The 15,661-nt window shown below is 36.2% G+C and overlaps 1 protein-coding gene across 1 annotated transcript in view; it reads left to right on the forward strand.

The window, feature by feature from the left end:
• Positions 1–6,412, forward strand: part of SLCO1A2 (solute carrier organic anion transporter family member 1A2) — a 54,763-nt gene extending 48,351 nt beyond the window's left edge. Inside the window, exons 15-16 of the mRNA XM_079937758.1 lie at positions 25–142; positions 6,127–6,412. Coding sequence (XP_079793884.1) covers positions 25–142; positions 6,127–6,343 — 335 coding nt within the window. The 3' untranslated portion in view covers positions 6,344–6,412. The remainder of the gene's footprint in view (positions 1–24; positions 143–6,126) is intronic.
• The last annotated feature ends 9,249 nt before the right edge of the window (positions 6,413–15,661 follow it).

Here is a 15,661-nt window from a genome sequence, read left to right on the forward strand (position 1 = left end):
CTTCTTTCTCCCTTTTAATTGTAGCTGGAATTCCCGCACCTATATATTTTGGAGCTTTAGTGGACTCCACATGTTTACACTGGGGTACTTTGAAATGTGGTGAGTCAGGGGCATGTAGGATATATGATTCCACCAACTTCAGGTAAAGATAATTTTTTAAATTGCTTTCTAAGCATAGGCAGTGTGTAAAACGGTACCATTCATATCTAACATTTTCTTTGTCAAGGGACTAGATTACTTTTGCCTTTGTTTCCAGAATAGATAGTGGTACTGTATCTCCAATTCTTATTTATATACTAGAATTTTATTTCCTCAGTATTTTCAAAGTACTTGATAAATATAAGCATGGGTGGCTTTCAAAAGCTTGTTCCTTAAATTGGTTGCAATCAATATATTGTTGAAGGTCATGGCTGTACAAAAGCTACCTATCTAAATTATATTACTCTCAAGTATCCCCATTTAATCCTACATCGTTTCAACATCTTACTAGGTTAAATCCTTACTTCCTTTCACTATCCACTTCTGAGCTCTAAAATGGTATTTTTTCTCCCTTATTAAATTTCACTGGCACAATATTCTTCATGTCTCTTAAAGCTTTATTTTTTTTTTAATAACAGACCTGATTTTGAACAAACCTCATATGATAATATTAACCTGTTTTTTAACAAAACTCTTCCATTTTTCTCTTTTTATGTTCACATTCTTTTCCATTTGGAGACCTGGATTTTGTTTAAATTTATATTAATTTCTCCTTATGGGGCGGTAAGAAAACTCATTTTCTAAAAATGATTTAGCATTATTTAAAATAGTCTAAGGTCTTCTCTTGATCAGTAAAAGGATATATGTCAAGAACTGTGAAGAGAGCAGACAGAATGTGATTCATGTTTTCATCAGTTCCCCTTTCCCCTAAAGTTCCACAGGGGTAATATGGAGGTGGGCACAGATACATACTGTGCATGCAATGGGTTTGCATCACAATTGAGGAAAGCCAAGGATCCCTAGTGTAGGTTGGCCCCATCCTGCTGCTTTGATTCCTGTTTATAGTAGCTTTGATTAAATGATATTTCAGACAAAATTATTATATTTGGTACCATCCTCTGTCAGTCAGGTGAATTAGAGTGACCAATGAAGTGTACTCATGAGAAAATTCATCAGAAACTAATACAATGTAGAAACAAGAGTTACATGTTGATAGACAGTTCTTCATGGGTTCCTTGAATTTTGGCATATCTTGTCAGCAGAAGCTTTTGTTCTGAACTATCTTTTCAAAGATGTTTGAACAGTAAGTGACTTTGGAAGATAAAAATGGTCTTTTCCTCTGGAGCAGAGTTTTCTGTCCAGGACGATAAAGGTAACATCCCCCTCTGGGGCAAATGTTGGCAGATTTGCTTGCAACCCATTTAAATGATAGGGATTTCCTAAACTCAGGATTGCTTAGCTGTGACCCGAACGCAGTGTGTGCACAACATCCACCTGGGTCTCCTGTGTCCCCACTTCGGGACTTGGGGGGTGAAAACTAACCTGCACATGACGCTTGTGCTGATTGCTGTAAAAAAGTCCTTTGTCTCTGACCAAGGAGGCTTGTACCTTCTGCCAGTTTCCATGCAGCTATGGCAGGCTAACTTGTTAGCTTAAAATCCAGGTAAGATCTAGGACTCTTTTACAATTCTTGAGAACAAAATACTGATTAACTTAAAAATTGGCCAAAAATGTAAGGATGATCACTTACATTTATTACCATCTAATGAAAAGTGGGGAAAAGATTAAGGAAAATTTGATGGAAGTAAGGCATAGGAAAATAAAAACACACAAAATAATTGAAAATAAAGCCTAAATATACCAGGTTTCACAATAATTGTAAACCAATTGAACTCGCTTCTTAAAAGATAATGCCTTTCATATTGAAGTTTTCCAAATTCCAGCTACATGTTGTTTACAAGAGAGAGCCTAAAAATACAATGCAAAGAAAGGTTGAAGATAAAGGTCAGAAAATGTATACCAGACAAATATTAAATCAAGCTTCTGTGGTTATATTAATGACTGTAAGACAAATTAGAATTTAAAGTGAAAAGAATTAATAGAATTAAAGAAGGGTATTACTTAATAATAAAAAAAGCACTTCACCAAAAATATATAACAATCATGAATCCATATAAATCTGTCAACATAAACTCAAATATATAAAACAAAAATTCACAAAATTACAAGAAGAAATCTACAATTAGGAAAATTTCAACACACTTCTACAACAAGTGAATATAAAATACAGATGAAAAATTAGTGAGAATATAGAAGATTGAACCATCCAATTGGGCAAAAATTATCTATTGGTAGATATATCGTGATTTTTTTTTTTTTTTATTTGCGGTACGTGGGCCTCTCACTGTTGTGGCCTCTCCCGTTGTGGAGCACAGGCTCCGGACGTGCAGGCTCAGCGGCCATGGCTCACGGGCCCAGCCGCTCCACGGCATGTGGGATCTTCCCGGACCGGGGCACGAACCCGTGTCCCCTGCATCGGCAGGTGGACTCTCAAACACTGCGCCACCAGGGAAGCCCTATCATGATTTTTTTTAACCCAACTAACAGCAACCATGGGAAAATAATGCAAACCTCATTGTAAAAGAGATTTAAAAAGAAACCCTTTTGCACGTTATTGCTGTGATTCTAAGGACGGAATAAGATACAGATACACCCAAGAACTAGACCGAGTGATCTACTCCCTCTGTGATTATTCCCAGTATCACTATGAAAAGAACTAGGAAAGGCCTAAGAACCTGGGGGACAGGTAAAAGCAAAGGGAGAATGATCAAATTTGGAGGAGTAAATACAGAGAAATAGAACAGCAAAGAAAACCAAAATAAACAAAGAACAACAACAAAATACTCAAGAAGAGCTTGTAAACTGAAATGTTAAAATACATGAATAAATCCAACAGTAAGAAAGACAAGCACATAAACTACCAATTGAAACATGACTTGATTCCAGATTAAATTTAATCTAATATAAGAATCTGACAAAGACTTTAAAATAAGTATGTTTAACCAGCTCGATAGATTTAAAAATAATAAATTGATGGCATAATGCCCATTAAAAAATGAATAAGAAATTATGAAAAAATTCTAGCAGAAATAAGAATATCAAAAAGAACTCTTGGAAATATTAGAGATTAAATGGATAGCAGTGAAATAAAAAGAATCCTAAATACATAATAAATTTCAAGTCAACATAAGATAAGAATTGGTGAAATGGAAGAGAGTACAGAAGAATTTATCTAGAATGTAAATCAATGATTTGAACTGATTCAACAAAAATGAACTACATAAGTAATGTTAAAGACCAATTAGCAATTAAAGGATATATCTCAGAAATTTTCTAGAACAGAGAATAGAGGAAATGGCAGAGATAAAAAGAACTAATGGCTTAGAATTCGTTAGAATTTAACAGAGTCATACATTTTCAGATCAAAAGTGCACCTCAAATGCCTAATGGAATAAATTAATAGACATATCAGAGTGAAATTACAAATGCTCAAGATAAAGAAAAAACATGAACACTACCCAGAGAAATAAACATGTGGCTTATAAAGAAATAACAATTAGACCAATAGCAGAGAGGTCATCAACAACCATAGATCCTAATATCTTTATGATCCTTATTGCTTTGGGTTTGGGTTGAAACAAAAACACAAACCAGAGAGCAAGAAATAATCAAATGTGACTACGTATAAAATTTTTAAAAATGTTTGCAACAGAAAACACCATAGACAGTGAAGAATGATAGAACAGAAACTGGAAGCATCTGGAACTCTCATACACTGCTGGCGGTGAATAAAAACTATTGAAAAGAACTTTTGGGCAATATTTACCAAGCTGCATCCCCTAAGATGCTTACACGTATTTTAGAGAAACTCTTGCTCACATGCACAAGGAGACATGGCAACAAAGGTTTGTTGCAGTTTTGTTGATACTTAAAAACATTTGAACAAAAGCGTCCCACAGGAAAATGGATAATAAGCCGTGGTGTGTTTGCTACCGAACTCAGGTTCAGCTGCTAGCCACTCAAAAGCCAATACACTGAGAGGCAGTGTCAGTAGAAAGGAAAGGTGCTTTAGTCAGAAAAGCTGCCAATCTGGGGAGAAGGTGGACTCGTGTCCAGAGACCAACTCCGAAGATTCTGCTTAGCCATGACAGTTTTTAAAGGAAAAAGTGTTGGGGGGGAGGGGGAGGGTGGGAAGAATCTCAGTGAATCATGGAGGCAGGAGATTGTTCTGCATCATTCCCACCGAGTGCAGACTGGCTGACTGTATCTTCGGATGTTATCTTGCCTGAATGATCTGCCTGCAGGATTGCTAAGCGAGCTGTTGGGAGCAGAGAGCTAACCATTCTTTATCTATTTAATTCTTCACTCTTACTTCTTTTTAACTAGGAAAAGAATCAACAGGCTAGGCAAAGCATGGTGTGCGTTAAAGAAAGCGTTAAGTCAGGAGTTAGTTTCAATTGTTTAGTGATTTCATTCCTATAATTAGGGTTTTAAAGTTAGAGGGGGACAGAAATGGGTAAACAGGAAAAGGGCAGAAGAGTTGCTTTCATGTTCATACATCACAGTGTTGTTCAACAGTTAAAAATAAATGATGTAGAACTACATGTATGAGCCTAGTTTTAAAATGGTGGGCTGATAGAAAAACTTTCAAAATAAAAATATAGTATTATGCCAATTATTTAAAATGTAAAAATATATACAATAATTGTATAAATTATGAATGGATACATGCATACTTTGTAAAGCTATAAAAATAAACTAGGAACAAAATCCATAAAATTCAACATAGTGTTACACCTGGGATGGGTTAGAATGTAGTAGGATCACAGGAATTAAATATTTTCTTTTAACCTGGTCTGAAACAAAAATGGCAAAATTTAATCATTTAAAAAACCTGCATGGTGAGTACAAATATGCTTAACTCTTTTTTTCCTGAATTCTTGAAATGTTTCCTAATAAAAGAAAATTTTAGAAGTAGAACATGAATATAAGAAGCAGAAATTAATAAATAGACTACACACCATAGAGGTAACCCCAAAAAAGCTGTGTTTTCTAAAAGATTGAAATATAATAATAACAATAATCTGGAAAGGCAAATAAAGAAAGAGAAGAGGCATAAATAAACACTATTAGGAACTAAAAAGGAAATGTAAGTACAGATACTTAGGAATTTTATACATAATAATTTGGAAACACGTTAAATAGTTTTCTAGATTAATATGTATTATCAAATATTACTATAAATATATAGAAAACATGAATATTTTCATAGCCATTTAAAAAATTTGAATCAGTCAAAAATTCTCATCTTCCAAAGACATCAAGTCCGGAAGCTTTTAAGGCAAGTATTACAAACCTTCAATGAACTGATGATTCCTGCATTATACAAGTTATTCCTAGAAACGGAAAAAGAGGGAAAATTTCCCAATTCATTTTACAAAGCTAGTGCAACCTTGATATTGACATTAGACAAGTTCAGTATAAGGAAAAAAGTATAAGCTGATTTTACTTGTAAATATACATGCAAAAAATTATCAAATTGAATCCAAAAAGATATAAAAACTAACAAATAGAGTTTGTTATAGAATTATAATAATAATCTTGGATATTCTAATTACGTACAGAAAAATGATTTAGTGATATTTTACAAATTCACAACTAAAACTCTGAGCAAACTCAAAAGAGGAGAAAGAAACTTCCTTAACCTGATTAAGATCATCTAAGAAAACACAGGAGTAAATATTATAATTAGTGGTGATTTTTGGAAGCATTCTTATTAAATATTGAAATAAAACTGCTATCCCTGTCAGTATTAAATTTAAGTTGAGGAGTCTATTCAATGTAAAAAGATAAAATAAAAACAGTAACAAAAGATTAGCAAAGAGGGAAATAAATTTCGATCGTCTGGATAAAAAATCCCAAAACTCATTTTAACAAACATTAGAATTCATAAGTGAGTTCATGAGGTTAATTCATAAGGTTGACGTGCAAAACAATTAGCTGCTGCTCTCCTTATGAGAGTAAAATATTAATAATTAACTACATGCAAAACTATAAGTTTTAATATGTTTTAACTTTTTTTGATAGATACATCTACCTTGGATTGCCAGCAGTGCTAAGAGGATCAAGCTATATTCCAGCCTTTTTAATCCTCATTATTTTGAGGAAGTATCGTCTACCAGAGGAAAATGCCTCTTCAGAAACTATGCTTGAGGCCAAGTTTACAGGGAAGGAAAATGAGGGCAAAGAGACGGACCAAAATTCCAAAGTTTTGAATGATGATGAATTGAAAACTAAACTATAATGCTCTGTTATATCATGCTTCGCAGAATTGGAGAACACACTACAACTTAATTGTTTTTAAAATCAATAGAGGTACTTACTGCAGGTAATATTTCCTTGTCTTTAAGAACCTCAACATTTTTCTTTACTCAAGGTAAAAAAATGTTCACTAATGGTATTTCTGAAGGAACAGTGGCATTTGAGATTTTCCTCAGAGGGACATTTATAAACAACCTTCAAAGTAGGATATTAGAAACAGCTTTATTTTTATGTTAACTTGTTAAAACAGCAATTTCTCTTTTCACTCATGCAAAATAAGGGCATATTTCCCAAATCTTTTCCACATGATGCTAAAAATTTCCTATTATGAAAATCTACTTAATTCCATTGAATTTCTGCTTTGATATCAGGATTATTTCAAGACTGAAATTCTTATCTTCTTATGTGAATATTTAAGTATTTTATTCAAATTTATCACTTCATGTGAAAGAAGAGTAAATCTTTTAAATCTATTTTGGAATTGTTCTTTACCTCTTCCTATTCATTCCAGACATGATTCTTTTAAAATAGATTACTCACTAATACGCCATCACTTGATTTCAATTCATTCCCTGCTTTTTGACTCATGTCATATATTTGCTCATTTTGTTCAGAGTACTGACAAACTTAATCAGGTAATTAAAAATCATGTAGCAAAGATTGTTGGATTTTTTTTCAGCAATTCAATGGCAACTGAACTCTCTCTTAAAAACAAATGTCTAAGTCAAAGTGTGAAAGGTCAATATTAGAAAATCACTAGTCCTTTTTTTTCAGTATTTTTTAATTAATTAATTTATTTATTTTTGGTTGCATTGGGTCTTTGTTGCTGTGCATGGGATTTCTCTAGTTGCGTCGAGCAGGGGCTACTCTTGGTTGCGGTGCGCGGGCTTCTCATTGCAGTGGCTTCTCTTGCTGCAGAGCATGGGCTCTAGGTGCGTGGGCTTCAGTAATAGTGGCACGTGGGCTCAGTAGTTATGGCTGGCGGGCTCTAAAGCGCAGGCACAGTAGTTGTGGTGCATGGGCTTAGTTGCTCCGCGGCATGTGGGATCTTCCCGGACCAGGGCTCGAACCCATATCCCTTGCATTGGCAGGCGGATTCTTCCCACCAGGGAAGTCCCGAAAGACACTAGTCCTTAAAGGCTGTTTGTATTGCCAGATGTTATCCAAAAAATCAATTTCCCAGATTCAGGAGGCCTCCTTAGTCTAATGTTTATGTCACCCAACGTGTCCTAAGTTAGAACACAAACAAATTTTCTTTATGTCCTCTTAGAGAATGAATTGTTTAAAAAGTAGCTTCTGTTATGGAACTGAGGTTAAGAAAATTCAAGATGTACATTTAAAACTAGATCTACCCTTATTATTATTTTGTAGCTTAGGGATACAATAAAAGTATGAAAGGATTTTAGAGACACAAGAGGCCTTATGGGTGATATGGAGTTTCTGGTTCAAGAGAATAGAATGAACAGCCATGTTTATCTACTTCTTATTCTCCCTCCCACTGAAAGGACAGTCAATATAGATGCAATGATAGAACTCCCTTAAGGGTGAGGAAGATGTGGAGAGGGAGGATTGGAGAAGTGGTTGTCAATATACTCTGATTATTTATGTGTCATATAAAGGGAATGGGAGTGTCTCCAGGGATAGAACAGGGTGGCAGGAACTGTCATTCAGGATGCACTTAGAAGGAGCCTGGGATGTAGGTAGGAACCTCTGAGTTGAAAGTTCAAAGAATACAAGTTAGACAGAAAATAGACCACAAGCTAGACAGGAAATAGGCCAGTTAACTGAGGGACTGTCTATGTATACTTTGCAGACCAATATGATTTCCTGAGAACTGGATACATCATTTAAGGAGAAAGCAACAGAGAGGACTGGGTAGAACAGGTTTGGGGGGGAAGGTTTAAGAGTTCAGTTCTCTGCTCACGAAGTCTGAGACTTCATCAAGACTGTGATTCAAGACAGGAACAGTGTTGACACTGGAGAGAGGAGCTAAAACCATTGGAAGTGAGGAGTTCCAACTCAGGGGACGTGTGGCAGATGAGGGACAGTTCTGTGTTAGGGTCAGATGACATGAAACTTGGAGCTGCTTTATTTGGGAAGGGAGGAAATGGGGAGAATGCTCTGGAAGCTAAAAGAGGAGCAAGAACTCACCCTATATCCAGAGAGTTGTGAGAAAAAGTCAACAGTTACCACATGAGATGCTTTTGGGGGAAGCATTGTCCTCAGGAGAAACCCAGATTTTGGTGAGGCTGCAGCCGTGAAGAGAATGCTGGTTTATGAGTTTGAGAATATGGACAGTTTTGGAGATGAGGGACTCTGAGTTCCAGGGGACAAACTGAAAGGGGGCAGATTTCAAAATTGGAGTCTGAGAGAAAAAGTTGATAAGAGGTATATGGAAATTAGAGAATGAAAATTAGAAGAAGGGGAATGAGAGGTCATCTGGAATTCTGGGACTTTTTAGGTAACTGACATAACGAGGTTAGTCCTGATAGATTTCAAGACAGATAGTGTTGGTGACACTGTGAGTGTCAAAATTAGGAGGGGTCATGACTGGGCTTCCTCATGACCCCTTGTCATGGAGGCAAACTGGAGAATCAAAATCTTACTTGAGTACCTGTGGGTCTTTCTTGACTTCTATTGATGGGTTTAAGTTGATCAGAGAAAGCTGAGTCTTAACTCTGTGCACAGTTCACCCACTTGAATACCCTCAGTGGAGCAGGGTAGGCCCAGAGAGACATGATTTTGCACCCAGTGTCTTGGGCTCACTCTTATCGCCTGCTGGGAATGATGGCATTTTAGTCTAGGGTTCTCTCTAGACACTTCTTGGTGGAGGAAAGAAAATCAGAGAAAGTGGGTATTGGAGTGCTCTGTGACCTCTCCTGACCTCTGTTGTTCAAGTCCATGAGGCCTAGGGAAGTCAGTTATTATTCTGAGCATTTGTCCTCCCTCAGGATAGGGTAGAAGTAAAGGCACAGCAGACGGAAGTAGAGGAGAGAAACAGCAGGAAAACCGGTAGTGGGAAGTCTAGGATTGTTCATTGTCTTATTTAATACTGTGAGGAGTCTAGGTTTATGGAATTAGAAATGGTTTAATATATTATTTATAATTCTCAATATAACTGATATTTATGGGAACTTTAAAAATAAGTACATAGAAAAACCACAAAAATTGGGAAAAAACATGAAGGAGGAATTCTTCATATTTTATAGCATGGAGTTAAAATATATTTTAAGCTTAATAAATTTAGATAAAATTGGCAAACACATCTTATCAGAACTGCTGAGAAGTGGTTGTCTGTGTAGCGTTGGAAGCAGGAAGAAAAGCAAAGAACAATGCATTTGCCTTTCCTTTTTGCCCCTTTTGTACTCTGATTTCTTTTCTCTTTTGCATGTAAAATACAATGAAAAAAATTTCATAAAGAATACACATCAGCAAAAACAATAATAATAAAAGAAATAAAATAGGGCATTTTATAGAAAGGGAAGAACTGAGTCCTCCAATTGTGAGATTTTCAAAGGTTCTCCAATGGGTGTTCATTTATTTACTTATTATTTTAGTTTATTTTTTAACATCTTTTATTGGAGTATAATTGCTTTACAATATTGTGTCAGTTGCTGCTGTATCACAAAGTGAATCAGCTATACATATACATATGTCCCCGTATCTCCTCCCTCTTGCATCTCCCTCCCACCCTCCCTATCCCACCCCTCTAGGTGGACACAAAGCACTGAGCTGATCCCCCTGTGCTATGTGGCTGCTTCCCACTAGCTATCTATTTTACATTTGGTAGTGTATATATGTCCATGTCACTCTCTCACTTCGTCCAATGGATGTTTATTGAGCAATTTTTTTCTTGTTTCTGTCCTTTGTTCTAGAGGATATGTGTCTTGGTGTGTGTATGTAAGGAAGGTGGTGATGAACTAAGTTGTAGGCCTTAAAATTCAAGTGGGTGTCATTTTATTAGGGTGAATAAATATATACAGAAAACAATGACAGAATGACAAATAACAGCACAAGGTAATTTCAAACCCTATGGACATATGGTGAGTCACTAAGTAATCAGAGATTTTTGCAAAAACTTCCCATTCTGTTTTTGGGAAACATTGCAGAAGCATGCTAATTGGTAAGGGATTTCTTTCCAAAAGAAGAAGACAAAGCTTTCTAGGAAGACATTTTGCCCTTTTTCCTTCTTCCTTCTGGAACTGAAGATATTAGGCCTCAAGGAGGAGCAAGAAGCCATCTTGCCACCAAGAGGCAAAAGCATAGGGATGAAAGATGATGAAACACGGTGTAGCAGGAAGACAGTGAGAGCCAGGCCACCAGCAGTGGAAGGGCTGAGTTTTGCAGGCTTTTAAGTTTACCAAATGTGAGAGGAAGGCCTATAAAAAATTTCAAAATGATGAATACATAATAAAATTAAAAGTGATAATTTACTTAGAATGAGAACAAAAAATCACAAGTTCCATATGATATGCTTTCAGACATGATCATGATTTCTTTTTTTAAAAAAGCACTACTGCAAACATTAGAGTTAAATGGGATATTTAATTTTAATAAAGCTTTCCTGCTGACGTTGGGAGTGAGAAGGAAATGGCTACTATTGCCATTTCTATTCAACATTATGTCCTAGCCACAGAAATGGGAAGAAAAAGAATTAAAATTTGTAAGGATAAGAAAAGAAACAAAAAATAAAACTATCAGTGACACGTTTGTATTGCAGAAAATCCACAAGTTACTATAGATGAGCTATCAACGTGATTAAGTGAATTTTAAGAAAGTTCACTGGTTACAAGGGCAGTCCACAAAATCAAATGCAGCTGTTCATATATCAATAGCAATTAGGAAATGATATTAGTAAAGCATATTATTTAGTGTAGCATCAAAAAAACACAAAAAACAAAAAATAAAACCACATTGAAATCCTAGCAATAAATCTTATTGTGTCTAAGACCTCTATCCCCAATACTGCAAAGCAGTATTCAAAGAAATTAAGACCTACATCATGTTCATTTATTGAGAGATTTAATATTTTAAGGATGTCGGTTCTCCCAAATTTTATCTATAAGTTCAGTGAAATCTCAGACAAAATCCCAGTCGTTTTTGAAATGTGGATATTGACAAGATTAATTTGGCCTTTACATGGAAATGTAAAGGGCCAAGAAGAAATCAAAGCAATCTTGAAGGGTAAAGTTGGAGAAGCCCACCACCAGATGTTAAGACCTATAAAGCTAAAGGAATTAAGCCAGCGTGATATTGACAACCAGTCTCCCATCCCTGGTGCCACTCTCTTCCTTGCAGAGACTTTCTTCACCCCACACAGAGTCCAACACCGTGTGCTGCTGGGCTGCTCTTTTCCTACCTGGAAACCCTTCTCACCCTTTTCGGGTTCCAACACCTCACATCCAGCCTTCACTCTGCTCTCCCCCACAGTGATGTCTTCTGCACCCTATTCAGGTCTGACACCCATGGCAGGGTGCCCCATGTGTGATGTCCCCCTTATACTCCTGTGATGGTTGGTGCTGTGTGTCAACTTGGCTGGGACATAGTATCCAGATATTTGGTCAAACATTATTCTAGATATTTCTGTGAAGGTCTTTTTTAGATGAAATTAACATTTAAATCAGTAGACTTTGAGTAAAGCAGATTACCTTCCGTAGTGTGGGTGGGCCTCACCCAATCAGTCAAAAGCCTTAATAAAAAAAGACTGGCTTCCCCTGAGGAAGAAGAAATTCTCCCAGCAGACTGCCTCTGGACTAAAACTGCAACACCAACCCTTCCCTGGGTCTCTAGGCTACCCCCCTACTATCTATCTATCTATATCTATCTATATCTATCTATCTATCTATCTGTGTATCTATATCTATCTATATTTATCTATCTATCATCTATCTCCTCTTGGTTTTGTTTCTCTGGAAAACCTGACTAATAGACCCTTCCTTGGATTCTGACACCTATGCTAGACTATCCCTCTTATGGACACTCTCCTAACACTGCTTGGACTCCTGGGCTTTTACACCCACTCAGGTCCCTGTAGTTCCCCTTAAACAGCTTTCCTCCACCTGCATCTACCTACATACCTACTTTCTTGGCCCCATCTAATGGCTCAGGATTGAATTATTCTGGAAGGAAAAGGACAAGACAAAGAAAGAGAAAGAAAAGAGAAGACCAGGAAAGGAAGGAGGGGAAGAAAACAATTGAATATTTGATAAATTTTAGAAAGTGAATATTATGTTGGATGTTATGTATCCAGAGAGTAGATGCATATTGCTAAGTGTATTTTACACTAAGTACACCTATGTCTAGGTCGAGATTAATAAGTGCTATTACACAACATTGTAGCCTTGAAATTTATGTTGATTTCCTATTACCTCCTGCTCTAGGATGAATAGAAACAAAGAGCTTCTTTTATTGATTGTATATTTAAAATGCTTTTCCATTTGTTCAACCACATAGTAGGCATAAGAAATCTTGGAAGTGATTTTTTTAAATTTATGAACCATGTATCTAATTTTTAAATTTATTACTCGAGAGATTTGTGGATCCAACAAACAACTGCCTGAGATTGTTTTTATATTTTTAAACAAGGCACTTACTTTCCTTTTAACTGTTCTCAAATTTATAGCCTGTTATATGTGTATATGACTTATATATGTGACTCATACAGGATACAAATTATAGAAATGGCCCAAGTAGTACTCAGAGCTTTATTATAAACAAAGCTACTGAAGTAAAGCCTGGTGTGTGATAAAAACAAAATATGAAACTTTTCTTGCAATCAGCCCTAAGAAAAATTCAAGCAAATGTTACTTTAAAATCAAATGGAATAAAATAAAAAGGAAATCACAAGACTCTTCAAGCCCTCAGATGTCTGTAATTCCTATGTGTATGGCTATTAGCATAACTGATACCATCTTGAGCACTAACAGTTTCTCCTGTCCTTCTGCTGACTCTACACAGGACTGTATTGTACAGTAAATCACTTCTCTGTCATGAGGGGATTCATGGTTAATAGACACTGTTTACTAATCATTAGGAACAGGTAGCCTTTAGTCCCCAGTGATGGAAACCTTCCCTGACGTATTCTCAGCATCCACAAGACTAGTTACCCATTCATAAATCTTGACTTAGGAATGCCCGTCCTCTTTCCAAGCAACTACCCCTTTCCCTAGGTCAACTAAAATCGTCCCAGTGGCCCCTTGGCAGTGTGAGTGCAGCTGTGAACCCTTCTGGATCGTTGTCTGCCCAATCCTATCGTGTGAATGTTACCCTATAATAAACTGATCCATTAATTATATCGAGCTGCCTGCCTTGTTTTTTGGTTTCAAAATGCCTTCTCAGTTCAGTGGGCATTTTTCATTCCTTCCATCCTCCAACACTGTTGAAGTCAATTTCTGAATAAAATAATAACTTAACATATCCTAATGATATATCAAGCTTGACAGATTCAAAAGACATCCTTCACGAATTCAGAAAGATACATGCACCCCAACATCCAGAGCAGCATTATTCTCAATAGCCAGAATATGGAAACAACCTAAGTGTTTATGAATGAATGAATAAAGAAGAGGTGGTATATATATATATATATATATATATATATATACACACACACATACATACACACACACATATACACAATGGAATATTTTTCGACCATAAAACGAAAATGAAATCTTGCCATTTGTGACAACATGGATGGGCCTGGAAGGTATATTATGCTTAGTGAAATAAATCAGAGAGAGATAAATATTGTATGTTTTTCCTTATGTGAGGAATCTAAGAATAAAACAAGTGAATGAATATAACAAAACAGAAACAGGCTCACAGATACAGAGAACAAACTGGTGGTTACCACAGGAGAGAGAGGCGGGGGGAGGAGCAAAATAGGGGAAGGGGATTAAGAGATACAAACTGTCAGTTATAAAATAAATAAGTCACGGGGATGTAGAGCACAGGGAATATAATAAATATTTTATAATAACTTTGTATGGTATGTAATCTATAAAAATATCAAATCACTATGTTGTTCACCTGAAAGTAATATAATATTGTAAGTCAACTATACTTCAACAAAAATATACATCCTTCACCAGTATCATTTTTGATAACTAAATGAAATGACAGCAATAGAAATTATGAAGGGAGGGGAAGAGAGAGAGAGATTCTTCCCAAAGTAAAGATATACTATGCTGAGTTTCTTAGAATGGTTAGTATGGAGGAAGACATATTTAAGTGGCTTTAATATGTGTGGAAAACCTCATTCTTTTCATAGCTCTGCATGTTTCCTTAAGACCTGGGAGAAAAATCCCTTGCAGACCCAGCATAGTACACACCTAATAACGTCTAGCAACTTCGCCACATTGGAAATATTCTTGTAGTCATCCCAAACATCAGATGTATTTGCAAGATTACACCTTTTCTTCCACCTTTATTCTTAATGGCGTTATTTGTTATTTTCTTATCAGTTGTCTGGAGACTTTATATTAATGAACAGATCATAAGAATATGGGAGATATTGCTGGGTGAACATCACTAGAACTCTTTATGCACAGGTGCTAGGGATAAATCTTTGGGTAAAAAATCCAGCATAACAAAACCAGACTCACTGTTTTAAAAAAATTTCCAGTCAGTCTTAAAACATTCAACTGAGAAGATAGAAGGAACTCAATAGAAACAAAATAAAAGACTTCTTGCCTGATGACTTGGCCCTGTGGAATGAGTGAGTTTAGGAAAGGTCTATTTCAGAATGATAGCTGTACTTAGAATTGTTTACCAAATAGATAATTTCCTAATTATTGGAGAATCTATTGACTAGCATCAGGTGAGGGAAAGGAAGAGAGGTACTCTCATATAAGTCAACTAGGTCTTGAAAATTCCTAAAGTTAACTGAAACACACTTTCCTTTACATCAAGGGAATAAAAGTGAGACTTCTGGTTTCAGCTCAGACATTCACAGAGCAGGAAAAAGTATTGCATCCATACTCTTATAATAAGAAAAAGCTGGAAAAAATGTAAATTACAACTTTTCTTGAACCCATCAGTGAGCTGAGGTTAGTGGATAAACAGCTAACTGGATAGCTAGAGTCAGGATCCCACAGGGAGAAGCAGGATTTGAACATTTACTGACTTGGGGCAGAAACCACTTAATACCAAATAAGTCAGTACAAGATTCAGATGGAAATTTTTAATGAGTTGCTAAAGACCAAGTGTGGGTTGGCATGAGAAAGTGAAGCCCCTGAAGGTGGCCAACAGAAGGGGGTTCACACCTCTTGCAGCTGATTCCTCCAGAACCTCCACCAGC

The sequence above is a fragment of the Stenella coeruleoalba genome (genome assembly GCF_951394435.1).
Source record: "Stenella coeruleoalba genome assembly, chromosome: 11".
NCBI classification, from domain to species: domain Eukaryota; kingdom Metazoa; phylum Chordata; class Mammalia; order Artiodactyla; family Delphinidae; genus Stenella; species Stenella coeruleoalba.